This window comes from Delphinus delphis, chromosome 14 (genome assembly GCF_949987515.2).
Source record: "Delphinus delphis chromosome 14, mDelDel1.2, whole genome shotgun sequence".
NCBI classification, from domain to species: domain Eukaryota; kingdom Metazoa; phylum Chordata; class Mammalia; order Artiodactyla; family Delphinidae; genus Delphinus; species Delphinus delphis.
Window position 1 is genome coordinate 27,106,138 of NC_082696.1, and position 13,205 is coordinate 27,119,342.

General features: G+C 39.9%; 1 protein-coding gene across 1 annotated transcript in view; it reads right to left on the reverse strand.

The window, feature by feature from the left end:
• Positions 1-1,046: 1,046 nt before the first annotated feature.
• PDE7B (phosphodiesterase 7B) overlaps positions 1,047-13,205 on the reverse strand; it is a 221,742-nt gene continuing 209,583 nt past the window's right edge. Inside the window, exons 11-12 of the mRNA XM_060029923.1 lie at positions 9,395-9,475; positions 1,047-3,970 (exon numbers count right to left, since the gene is read on the reverse strand). Of these exons, the coding sequence (XP_059885906.1) occupies positions 3,735-3,970; positions 9,395-9,475 (317 nt within the window). The 3' untranslated portion in view covers positions 1,047-3,734. The remainder of the gene's footprint in view (positions 3,971-9,394; positions 9,476-13,205) is intronic.

Genomic DNA, 13,205 nt, shown 5'->3' on the forward strand with positions numbered 1-13,205 from the left:
ACCTAAAACATTGTACCTCATTCTCATTCATATATGAATTTGACAAATGTGGATCAGAAAAATATCAGAACTCAGGGGAAATGCAGAGCTGAATGGTGGCCCTTTTTCCCTATCTTGGTACTAACTGGCAAATGATGGCTTCATGGACATGGCTGTTTCTGCAGCCCCTGGTGGAATGAGTCCTGTGGATCATGGCTGCATCTGTGCTCTTGACCTTGACCTTGAATCTGATTGGTTGGCTGGTAACATGTTACCTGGTGAGAATCAGAATATTTTCATATTGCAATATTTTTAAGAAATTATCTTTATTTTTAATTGTTTATCTAGACATGCCAATGGATATTTCAGCCACATTTTGAGCAAAAATTCACAAGGTGTGGTTTCTTTTTTCCAAACCTCACGTGTGTACACAAAACAACACAATTGTAAGGGTTTGCGTAAAAGAACAAAGCATAAGAAATACAGTGAGATACAAGCTCATAACCAATGTTCAAATCAGTGAGCAGATCTGATTCAACATGAGAAAAGGTTACAAAACAAGTCTGTGGCTTGTAGGAAGCACTACCTGGTGACAGCTTTGCAGGACACGCTCCACATCCCATTGCGGGAAGCCTTAGGCAGGTAGAAACAGAGCAGGATTTTCACTCAGCCTAGCAGGGAGTTATGGGGAGGTCAGCGTTCCAGGAACAAGGTTCTGACTGTTCACAGGTGCTGTAAAAAGAAAAAGGCTTTGCCTATCAGGCCTGGCAGTGATATCTATTCTCTCTCTCTTAATTTGATTTTAACTTTAGCTTTCACTTACTAAAAATAGCTTTTTGATTCCTTTCTTCTCAAGCATTGAAGGAATTAAACTCGGAAAGTCAGCTCGTGATGGTCCAGGGACTAAGAGAAAAAGAATGTGAAGATAAAGCCCACGGATAATCCAACAGCTGTGTCTTAACTAGTAATTGGACACTGGACACCTTTTATTGACATATTGCTAGAGAGCCACCAGTAGGCAGGAAAAAAAAGAGTTTTCATATTCTTTTTCTTTTTTTTTTTTTTTTTTGTCGAAAAATGAGAAACTCAAGAAATCTCCAGATGGTTGAAAGAAGGAGACAAATGTATCTAGTTTATGCATCACATCTCATTTTACTTCAAATTTGTATTGTACTAGTAGCTGCTTCATAGGCTCAACTGTTAGATATTTGGTAGTTTTCTCTGTGAGCTCTTCTTCAAGACCTAATACACTTTTGTCCTATAAATTTGGAACTACTAAAACCACGTCCAGTCTTATTTATTTAAATTATTATATAAATATAGTTTAAACAAAGTCCATTTCCTAAACTCAAAGTAGAGGCTCCATTAGCTAAAATAGCATCTTCTTTCTTATCTCTACTGTATCTTCCCCAGTAATTGCTTTCCTTGATTTGATCTCATGTACATTAAAAATAGACTACTCAAAAGCCCAACCCAAACCAAAATAAGAGAGGTTTGGAAGCAGAAATACATTCAATACATTCTCTTTCGGGGCTTCACCAAGCTGAGAGCTTCAGAGTATTAAAGCAATAAAAAATCATGTGTCAGTTCATAGTTATTACAGGAAAAAACCCAAAGTTAGTGTTAAGTTTTCACAACTTCCTTTCTTACCCATATCAATAATTTCAACTTATCATCCACCCATTTCATGAAGTTTTCACACTTTCTTTAGTACCATCTGACAATCTCTTCTGCTTTAATGAAAGTACGACTAACTTTCCAAATTTCCTCTAAACCTTTATTCTGCAAGCCTCAGTCTTTCTGCAGGAACTTAATACAATCCAGTCAAGTTTCTAACATTTCATTTGTACGTTAGGAGGAAAGAAAAAAAAAAAGAGTTACACTTAGGAAATGAGAGTTAGCTGACATTCTATCAGCTTGCGAAACACCTTGATAGTGGCAGAAACAATTGTTTAAGGTAAAAAGAAAGGGGGCATTGCCAATTTTCATCTAACATTAGTTATGCTAGAACTTATAAAGAAAATGTTCAATGCACAGAGTTTAGCTGACTAGAGAAGAATGCTGTAATAAATTGATTTTCCGGCCAAGTATATGCAGAAAAAATGGCAATAAAAACCTACCCAGGAAGGTAAATTCTATCAGACAACTGAAATATTTTCTTTCCTTAAGTTATGTTAACGTCTGCTAAACAGTTGCGTAGTTGTTCACATGAAATGAAGGAAAAAGGAAAATCCAGTTACTATTGACACCAAAGAAATGCACGCCAACCATAAACCAAAGAAATGCACGCCAACCATAAACCAGAGATGCTTTGGTACTGTAGCCAGAACAGACGACAGCGTGCTAGGGGAGCAGGGAAGTCCCTGATGGATAGATGACGGGGTCTCGGAAGGTTTGTGAGACCTGCTATGTGTCCCGCGAGGCTGACACACTGCCATGTCCATGACAAGAGTCGTATAAACACAAGCTTATCAGCTGGCTTGTTAAAACAGAGTGCAACATCGCTGTGTTGAAAGTGACTTCAGGCTTGCTGAAGGGTCTTGTTCATCTGAGGAAACAATGCTTGGTGCCACAGATTAAACACTATGGTCTCAAGCGGAATGCATGTGAAGTTTCCAAAATATTTCCTCAAAGACTTTATTCAGTTTTGCTTTGTGACCTTAGCTGGAAAGCATAAAGATGGACATGGGAAGGCAGTTCAGAAGGACATCTGTGAGGATTTAAGTTGGGCAGCTTACAGAAGATGAAAGATGTTTAAAGTTAAGGCCTTTATCTGCAAACAATAGTATATTAATAAACTCTATACCATATTTACAAATGCATTCTCTTGTATTAAAACTAACAGTATTCTGTTCACAGTGCCATTGTTTATACAGGTAGCAATCCCATAATACTCATGTATTTTGGCATGGGAATCAGTAGCGCTTGATATTTACAGAGAATGTACAGGTGTGAATATAAACATGTCACTGAATCTGAGTTATCGATAAAAGACAGATTGGCAAACGGTGCAGAGGAATGAACTGTACAGCACCTTCCCCTTGGATCGGATAGGAAACGTGGTTTCTTAATTGAGAAGATGCCAAATCTCTGACCCAAAGTGGCATAAAGTCCGTAAGAAAACAGTGAACCCCCTGTTCGAGTTTGGGTACATTGAGTAATGTTTGCCCATAGTCTTAGATCCATTGTCTAGTGCATAAAATAGAAAAGTTAAAAAGATTTATTATTATTTTTATAATAATAATTATTATTAAAATAGAAGGTACTTTCTCTCACGCTCTCATTTGTGCTCTTGCACCTGAAACCAATATCCTTGGAGTTCCAAATATGCTGGTGTTTTTGTCATGCAGATCAGCAGTCCAAGGGCCAACGCTAAAAATGCTCTGGACTTAGGAAGTGCCGCCTGTCTCAGTGTGACCCAGGACCCGAGGGGCCCACGGCAGGAGCACCTCTTTCTTACTCCCCAGTCTTCACCTCGAGGGCCAAGCCGGCCCCTGGAATCAGCTCCCTCATGGCGGAATGGAGCTGCTTATCTCGGCAGCTAACGCTGAGGTGACGGATGGCTTCTGTACACTTGGAAAAAGGGAGGCAGGTGAGCGGGAGGAGGGTGGCGTTCCAAAGAGCCCCAGGACGACACCCAGAGAGGGGCTGGGTTTACCGGCAAGAGCCCCTCAGAGCATCTGCCCTCCCAGAGGCCTCTGCGTGAGGAGGCTGGCACTCTCAGTGTGCAGAGCAGGGGGCAGGCCTGGCTGGCACTACGGGGCGTCGCCTTCGGTCACGGTCTGCCCCTCAGCCTCGGTCCCTGGGCCGGTGTGGTCTGGGCCGCCGCTGCCACCGCCACCGCTGCTGCTTCTGCGCTGGTTGGGCAACAGCCTCTTCCACTGGGCTTTGTTGTGCGCCAGGTGGCTTAGCATGCTCTCAGACAGGGCGCTGTGTCCCGTGAAACGGGCCCATTCACGGAAGAGGGGCTCCACGATGTAGGTCATGAAACCTGGAACAGGCAAGGCCAAGCTCATCACCAGCAGGGCAGTAAGACCTACTTCTTCCTCCCTAACAAACATGACTGGGCCCACGATGTGCTGGGCCCGTGCGTAGGAAGGCCACCAAGATGCAGTCCCTGCCCTCAGTGTCGAAGCATAAGATATGTCACCTTGGGCTTGGCATCTAACCTCCCAGTGCCTCAGTTTCTGCAGTTGTAAAAAGGCGTTAAGAAGGGTACCAAACCCATAGGGTTGTTATGACAATCAAATGACTTAACACATGTGAAGATGCTTAGAAAGCTCCTGGCACATAATAAACACTCAATAAATATTGGCTATTATTATTTGAAGAAGGGAGAAGACATATAAAGAAAAAAGTAAAAAAAAGTTTGTGCTAGAACTAAGGAGGGTGGGTGGGGGATGGGAGGAAAGAGCAAATGATACCAGGAAGGGGCACCTCGTTGATTTAGACCATCTGAAGAATTGATACATCTACTCCGTAGGGTATTTTTTCAGGATTATCATTTCACAGTTTTGTCTTACTTTCAATTATGTTAAACAACTAGGTGTAGGTACTAAAAGTTCATTCGTCTTCAATACAGATTTTTACCTGCATAAATGTTCTGCTTGAATGACTAGATAAGATGGATTGATATGAGACTTCTTTGTTTGCATGTCTGTTCTCTTATTATTTTAGCCTTGTTGCTTTCTAACCATGTTTCACTGTTAATGTGCCTTCCATATTAAACATGATTTATTAAAGCAAAGATAACTTCCAGTCTAGGCTGGAATAACTGGACTCATCACAAATTTGGATATATTTAGGTTTTATTGTATTTCCCTGAAATGTAGGTATGGGGAGAAAAGGCAGGTGTTTTTCAGCTAATGAAATCTTCCAACAACTAACCCTGTATGTTTACAGGCATGTGAATTATAAGGCTTGATTTGATTATCCTTTTATTGGACGAACAGCAGATACTTGGCCTTTGAGGATGCTATAGAGATGAAAAAAGAATGCAGCAAAGCAAAATTTTATTGTACATGCCTGCATCATCTCACCAGATGTGAAATATGATTTGAATAGTATAAGATTATTTTAGATTACCTGAACCTGAGGAGGAAGGTTAAGCCAGTGACTTACTGTCTACATCTTGATAAGGTTATACAGGGAGTCAGCAAGAAAGGATTTCATTTTGGAATGTCCTTGCTTGCTATTCTTGAATTTTCTTCACCTCCTTCACAATCTCCATATCTAATTTTGATATCTTTCATCTTAAGAGAGATTAGATATTAGGTATCTAAAAAGATAGTGCGCAATATTATACTATTCTAAAGTTTAAGTTGGGAATATTTATCAGGTTTACCTTAAGTATAAAAAAAGTTACAAATCCCACATTTAAAAATCCAGTACTTAAAAATCAACTCATTTTCTTCCTGAAATTACTCTGGAATTACACCTCTGTATTTCTACTTGTCAGATATAAAGACCTCTTATAGGAGATAGAAGAGTGATTTTAAAGTCTGAAGAAACACCATGAGGCAGTTTTTCACATGAAGAAAGGCTTCTGCACTTGGGAGCCTGCCCCATAGGTTCCTTGTGTATTTGTGCAAACCTCCCTCTTCTATTCAAGCGATGTAGAGCCTGACTTTGCCGGGATATTGTCTTCCTGGAGTGGTGGGAGTGGGGGCAGGGGAGAAATGATGGCTTCAGAGTACACAGGGATTGAAGGAAAGCCTCTTTCTCCTCATCTTTCTATAGGCTGCACCAATTAGAGATTCATTTGATTTAATGCCTTCTTTTTTTTTTTGCGGTACGCGGGCCTCTCACTGCTGTGGCCTCTCCCGTTGCGGAGCACAGGCTCCGGACGCGCAGGCACAGCGGCCATGGCTCACGGCCCAGCCGCTCCGCGGCATGTGCGATCTTCCCGGACCGGGGCACGAACCCGCGCCCCCTGCATCGGCAGGCGGACTTCCAACCACTGCGCCACCAGGGAAGCCCTGATTTAATGCCTTCTTTTTAAAATGTAGAGTTTGATGGGGAGAGGGGAGGAATATGGGTGTGTGTGTGGGGTGGATATTAAATCCCTGTCTCACTTGGGTAAATATTAATTACTTAAACAGAAAATCAGGTCTAAGCCTGAGATGGCTCTCAGGAAATCCTCACTGTGGATTGGGAAAGGAAAAAGAGAGGGGACATTTTCAATCCCAGGGTAATCAGAACGGAGGAACTAGCTGCATTATTTAGCACCCACTGGAAAAATCCTTGTCTGGGAGCCTGGAGCCCACAGTTCCCATTAGATTCTGTTGATCTATTTGGGTTTTTCCAGTTTAGTCTGATCTACCTCTGCACACCACACCTCCCAGCCTTGAACCTACAGAGCTGGGAGATGTGGAACAGAGACAGAAAGATTTATCTACTAAGGGTTGTTTTATAATCACCTCTTTCTCTTTATTGGTGTGCTGGTGTAGCATCCATGGGATTTTCCTTTTCATTCAATCCCCATCCCATTTTAAAAACAGGTATCTATGGTAACCACATTTTCCTGAGCTGAAAATCAGGACATATGATCTGACAAAATAAGTGTGTTCTCATGACAACAAGAGAATAGAATCTCCGAAATCAAGTCTGTCTTGTAAATCTAGGTTGTGTGCTTAATAATGTGAATGCTTTTCTCTGGGGGCTCAAAATGTCTTTAACAGGTGCCTGGCAAATTTCTTTCTAGCCAGAATTTAGCAAGCTGGGTCCCAGGATGAGGATTTTGGTTGGGGTCTATTCCTTTTGAATTGCATCTGCAGAATTTCCTACTTGATAGGGCATTGGATCCAAAGAGGCATTTCTGTTGATGTTGATGCCCTTCCCCCTCCCCTGCAATTCTGTAGCTTCATCTGCTCTGGATTCTTGCAGGGTTTTATTTTTTATAACAACACCCCTCTCCCTTTTTCAGGTGGATGAATCGGTTTAATTGTAAAAAGAACGTAACGATATTAAGGGCATTTTGGAAAAAAAAAGATCACCAGTAATCTCAGAGTTCCAACACATCTATTTTAACATTTGTATATTCCCTTCAAATTTTTTAAACTAGATAAATTTTGTTCCTATTTCCTTAGGTTGACTTTGTGACTCTTTTGTGGGACTGTGGGTTCAACTTGACCCTCAGTAATTGGAAGCATATCTTTCTAACTGGCTCTGGTTTTCTCAGTTTTCAACTGATGTTTTCAGGTGACCCTTTCACTCCCAATCTCCAGGCATTAAGCCTTGAGCTTGCAGAGGTTTGCAACACTGTGAATGTGTTAAGCTGTCTGAGGTCTGTGGGAACTGGTGAAGAACATGAAATGGTACATGTCAGGGCCATAGTTTATAAGTAAAGAAAGAGTTAAAGTTCTGAGTTTTTTTTTTTTGGTAAGTTTATTATCTCTGCTCTAACAAATCTTGAAATTAACATGCAGCCTTTAACTGCTATATTTCACTTACGTGGCAACATGTTTTTATTTTTATTTTTAAAATTTTATTTATTTATTTATTTTTTATACAGCAGGTTCTTATTAGTTATCTATTTCATTTATTTTTTTACATTACCCAAAGCAATCTATAGATTCAATGGAATCCCTGTCAAACTATCAATGGTATTTTTCACAGAACTATAACAAAAAATTTTACAATTTGTATGGAAACACAAAAGACCCCGAATAGCCAAAGCAATCTTGAGAAAGAAAAACAGAGCTGGAGGAATCAGGCTCCTGGACTTCAGACTATACTACAAAGATACAGTAATCAAGACAGTATGGTACTGGCACAAAAACAGAAATATAGATCAATGGAACAGGATAGAAAGCCCAGAGATAAACCCACACACATATGGCCACCTTATCTTTGATAAAGGAGGCAAGAATATACAACGGAGAAAAGACAGCCTCTTCAATAAGTGGTGCTGGGAAAACTGGATAGCTACATGTAAAAGAATGAAATTAGAACACTCTCTAACACCATACACAAAAATAAACTCAAAATGGATTAAAGACCTAAATGGAAGGCCAGACACTATAAAACTCTTAGAGGAAAACATAGGCAGAACACTCTATGACATAAATCACAGCAAGATCTTTCTGACCCACCTCCTAGAGAAATGGAAATAGAAACAAAAAGAAACAAATGGGACCTAATGAAACTTAAAAACTTTTGCACAGCAAAGGAAACTACAAACAAGACGAAAAGACAACCCTCAGAATGGGAGAAAATGTTTGTAAATGAAGCAACTGATAAAGGATTAATCTCCAAAATATACAAGCAGCTCATGCAGCTCAGTGTCAAAAAAACAAACAACCCAATCCAAAAATGGGCATAAGACCTAAACAGACATTTCTCCAAAGAAGATATACAGATTGCCAACAAACACATGAAAGAATGCTCAACATCACTAATCATTAGAGAAATGCAAATCAGAACTACAATGAGGTATTACCTCACACTGGTCAGAATGGCCATCGTCAAAAATCTACAAACAATAAGTGTTAGAGAGGGTGTGCAGAAAAGGGAACCCTCTTGCATTGTTGGTGGGAATGTAAATTGATACAGCCACTATGGAGAACAGTATGGAGGTTCCTTCAAAAACTAAAAATAGAACTACCATATGACCCAGCAATCCCCCTACTGGGCATATACCCTGAGAAAACCATAATTCAAAAAGAATCATGTACCACAATGTTCATTGCAGCTCTGTTTACAATAGCCAGGACATGGAAGCAACCTAAGTGTCCATCAACTGAGTTTGGTTTTAATTGGAGGGAACTGCAAGGAACAGAAAGACTTGCTTTAAACATAGATGGAATTGGTAGAGTGTTTCAAGGAGTGATAGAAACAAACAATTACTTTAGAGGCATTAACATCACCGTTTAACATTTTAGTGCAATTGACACTTGAGAGTGTGGTCCTAAGAGAATGAGACTGAAAATCCATTTTGAAGTGAAGACTAGAGAAGCATGGGATCCCATGTCACATGGCTGGTGGGGCCTGGGCCTGGAGACCAAGCCCCTAGTATTGAGCATTGAGGATGAAGGGTAATGACCAAATTGGAAGGATCCTGAACTGCAGATTTCCCACCCTTCATGTCCTAAAGAGAGTGCGAGCTAATCCAATCTTCAGCAGCCAATAGTTGATTCTTGTTACTTTCCTCTCCTCATTTGGTTTTGATTCAATTCTGAACTACAAAGTTAATACAGTTTAGTTATTAAGGGTCTGTAACAAAGCCTTTACCCTATTTTTCATCTCAGTTGGTAATTAGTCATGACTAGAGTGTTCATTTGGACTCAGCCATTCAAAGGGCCATTGATTAAACCTCTCGTTTGGATCTTGAGAAAGCTGTGTGTAGATCTTCTTAGTGACTCTTAGCAGAGGTGCTGAAACTGTTGATTTAAAATTAAAATTGAATTCAACTCACCAATTTGTATACTAGGGATTGAATCTTTCTGTTGATTGCAAAGAGGACTGATTTCCAGTTCAAATTTCTGTTCAAGGTCACCTAAGAAGAAAAAAGAAGAAACACATTGGTAATCGAGAACCTATAAGAATGAGTGTTGATAGTTTTAATGATCTAGTTGGATGAAGTTATCTGGGAATTACTGTTCCCTGCCTTATCACTAGGAACCCTTTAGCAACAACTGGCTCTGCCCTGCTCCGGTAGCTTCTGCGAAAATTTAAAATATCAGAGTATCGACGATCATTTACAATAGGCTCATTGTAATAGGTATGCTCTGGGATTAGAATAAGCTTTTGAACAAAAATCTATAAAAACAAGAAAACGAATGGCCAGTTTCCTAATATGAGATGGAAGTTCTGGTTTTAAGTTGCAGATTAAGAAAACAGGTTTTATGCTTTTTCCCTCCTTTCACTCTGCCTGACCCTCATCTGGTTTCACCTGAACAACCGGGAATAATTAGTAGGCAGGAAATCGGGAAGAGGAAGTAGAAAGATCTCATTTGAAGAGCATCTCTGTAGCTACAAAATTAATCCAAAATAAGGGTCTGGTATCTTTCATTCTTACTCCTTAGAGTTTTACTTAGTGTAAATGAAGGTTAAAGAAAGTATAAAGCTCAGGATGATCTTTCTTTTTAATGTCTCCATCAGCTAGAGCAAAAAAGAAATACATCATGCAAAGCTTTATCAAAGTATTTTATCAATTCTTCCTGAAGGTGAAAAATTGTGCATAATTACTTCATTGGGAAAAACAATCTGGTTAATCAGTACAGAAGCTGGGTCTCAGAAACACTTAGCTGAGTTCAGTTGTGAGTGCACTCCTCTAAACTAGAGGAGAGAAACACATAACATTTATATCATGCTTACTGTGCGTCAGGCACGTTCTAAGCAGTTTACCTATTTAATTAATTTAATCCTCATAACAGCCTCACTATAACCCCCATTTTACAGATGCGGAAATTGAGATGAAGCGTAGGGAAATATGTTGACCTAAGGTCCTTCTGCCAGTGAAGAGGGGAGCCTGGATTCCAACCCAGAAAGTCTGGCTTCAGAGGGTCTGCACTTAACCATTAAGCTAGGATCTTTTGAGATGCCACATGTCTGTCATTTTCCCTAAGATTTTAGCCATGGCTCCCATGGTCTCTCGGGCCCTCGTGATTCTCAAAACTGATGTGAGGAAATCACTTTGGCTTAACTGAGGAGTTCAGGGAAGTCAGATGATAATAGCCTTCTGAGGGCAGAGCATGACACCATTTAATATTAAAATGAATTCTCCTAAAGTTGGTTTTACTCCTCACCTCCATAGTTCTGTTAATAGTGATTTTTCAGTTAAGTCTGACACTTTGGAGGAGTTGTCTTTGATTTTTCCCTTCCCTCCACCCTCTGTATTGAGGAAGCAAATCCTGTTTACTCCTCTGTTGAAACATCTATTTTCCCTACTTTCACTCTGCCTGACTCTAGTCTGGTTTCTTTCTTTCTTTCTTTCTTTTTTTAAATTGAAAAATAGTTGATTTACAATATTATATTCATTTTAGGTATACAACACAGTGATTCAATATTTTTATAGATTATACTCCATTTAAAGTTATTATAAAATATTGGCTATATTCCCTGTGTTGTACATTACTTCCTTGTACCTTTTTAAAAAAATTTAATATTTATCTTTATTTTATTGTTTTTTTTGGCTGCACGGCATGTGGGATCTTAGTTCCCTGACCAGGGATCAAACCTGCGCCCCCTGCAGTGGAAGCACGGAGTCTTAACCACTGGACCACCAGGGAAGTCCCACATCCTTGTACCTTATTTATTTTATACCTAGAAGTTTGTACCTCTTAATCCCCTATCCCTATCTTGCCCCTCCCCCTTCCCTCTCCCCGCTAGTAGCCTCTAGTTTGTTCTCTGTATCTGTGAGTCTGTTTCTGTTTTGTTATATTCATTCATTTGTTTTATTTTTTAGATTCTACAGATAAGTGAAAACATACAGTATTTGTCTCTCTCTGTCTGACTTATTTCAGTAAGAATAACACCCTCCAGGTCTATCCATGTTGTTGCAAATGGCAAAATTCCATTCTTTTTTATGGCTGAGTAGTATTCCATTGTACACACACACCACATTTTCTTTATCTGGTTTCTTTATAACTCATTCCGATTTTTTGCTTCTTAGCTAGTTTCTTTCGTATTTCTTCTGCTTCAGTTATACATGTTGCCCTAATTGTACTTTCTAAGATGACTCCCATTGCCATGTTCTCTACTTTTAGCATGGTGTACAGGGGCCTCAACAGATCCTCATATTCTCACCTTCTATGGGATCAAGCTGGTCTATGAGGCAGGGGGATGGTCTGCAGTGCTTCTGTCCATTTCTGCTCCTCTCTGTCTAGACCACTGGGACTGTCTGCAATGATGGAAATGTTCTCTGCACTGCCCACTATAGTAGCCCCTTGAAATCAGATCAAGAAAACTGAGGAACTAAATTTTCCATTTTATTTAACCTAATTAATGTAAATTTAACTAGCTACATGTGCCTCATGTTTATCCTATTGGAAAGTGCAGTCACTACACATCCTTGAATACCCAGCTCAGATTCTGCCATCCTCAGCACTAGGTCTTCTCCTGTGACCTCTACCATAATTGGTCTTCCAATTGGATCATTTAGTCATTCACTTATTTCAACATATATTTACAAAGCACTGCATATTTCAGACACTTTGTTAATCAATGTAGAGAATACAAAGAGGAAGATTGGAGTTTCTCTCCTCCAGGAACTCTCCTGGTTAGTATTTTGAGCTTATGAAACATTAACTATAATTCTTTGCCTCCTTCATGACACCCCCAGTGGGTCTTTGCACATAGGAAAATCACAGCTTTGCTGAGGATTAGACAAGGCTGGAAGCAGATGTTCGATGAAAACTTCTGGGAATCTTGGTTCATTGAGAAATACCAATCTGCAGTTACAATAGGACAGAAATTCTACTTTTTTAAGGCACTGAGGGGACGAGGGTGAATGATGTTTGAATCCTATGTCTGTTGTGAGAATTTAGCACTGTCTTCCTAATTCATGGGATCTCATCTTCCTTTCCCCTTCTGTCCCTGACCTTGATTTTAGGGCTTTTCCTTTGCTCAACATCACAAATCATTAAAGATACTTTGGCTGGGACTGTTAGCAGTCTGTGGAAGCCCAAATCCTAAACTGAAAGCCAGAAGAAGATTAATCTAAGTGATACAAATGGTGCTTTACAGAATTTCTAAAAAAATAATTCAGTATGGAGGACAAGAAGTTTGGATAACCCGAGAGTCTGGTCTTCTCTTAAATAAGCTGAACTTCTGCTAGACCATAAGGCTATTAAATAAAAAGGACCCGACATACCCTCTGAATTCTCCTTTCTCTGCTAGGAAACATGCCACAGCAAAGTGTTTGAAAGCTCACCTTTAGTGATCAGAGTTACAAATATTCTAGGTTGTTCTATCTTATGATGCTGCACGTGCATATTATTATGAGGACAAGTTTTTGCCAAGACATCTTACAGATTACCTTTATTGGTAGATCCCACTGATTCCACTTAGTTAACAACTTCCACTCACCAGCTCTGTGGGCCTTACCATCTGCCCAGGGGACATGGTCCAGGCCCCAAACTGCTCATAATCCAAATAGGGCTCAAGATAAGCAAACGAAAGGGTTAAACTCCAATCAGTGCCAACAAGAACGCATGACTGAGTCAAAACCAAGAGGGACAGAGTAGAATCATTGCTTGATCAAGGATGAAGATCCCAGCCCTTTT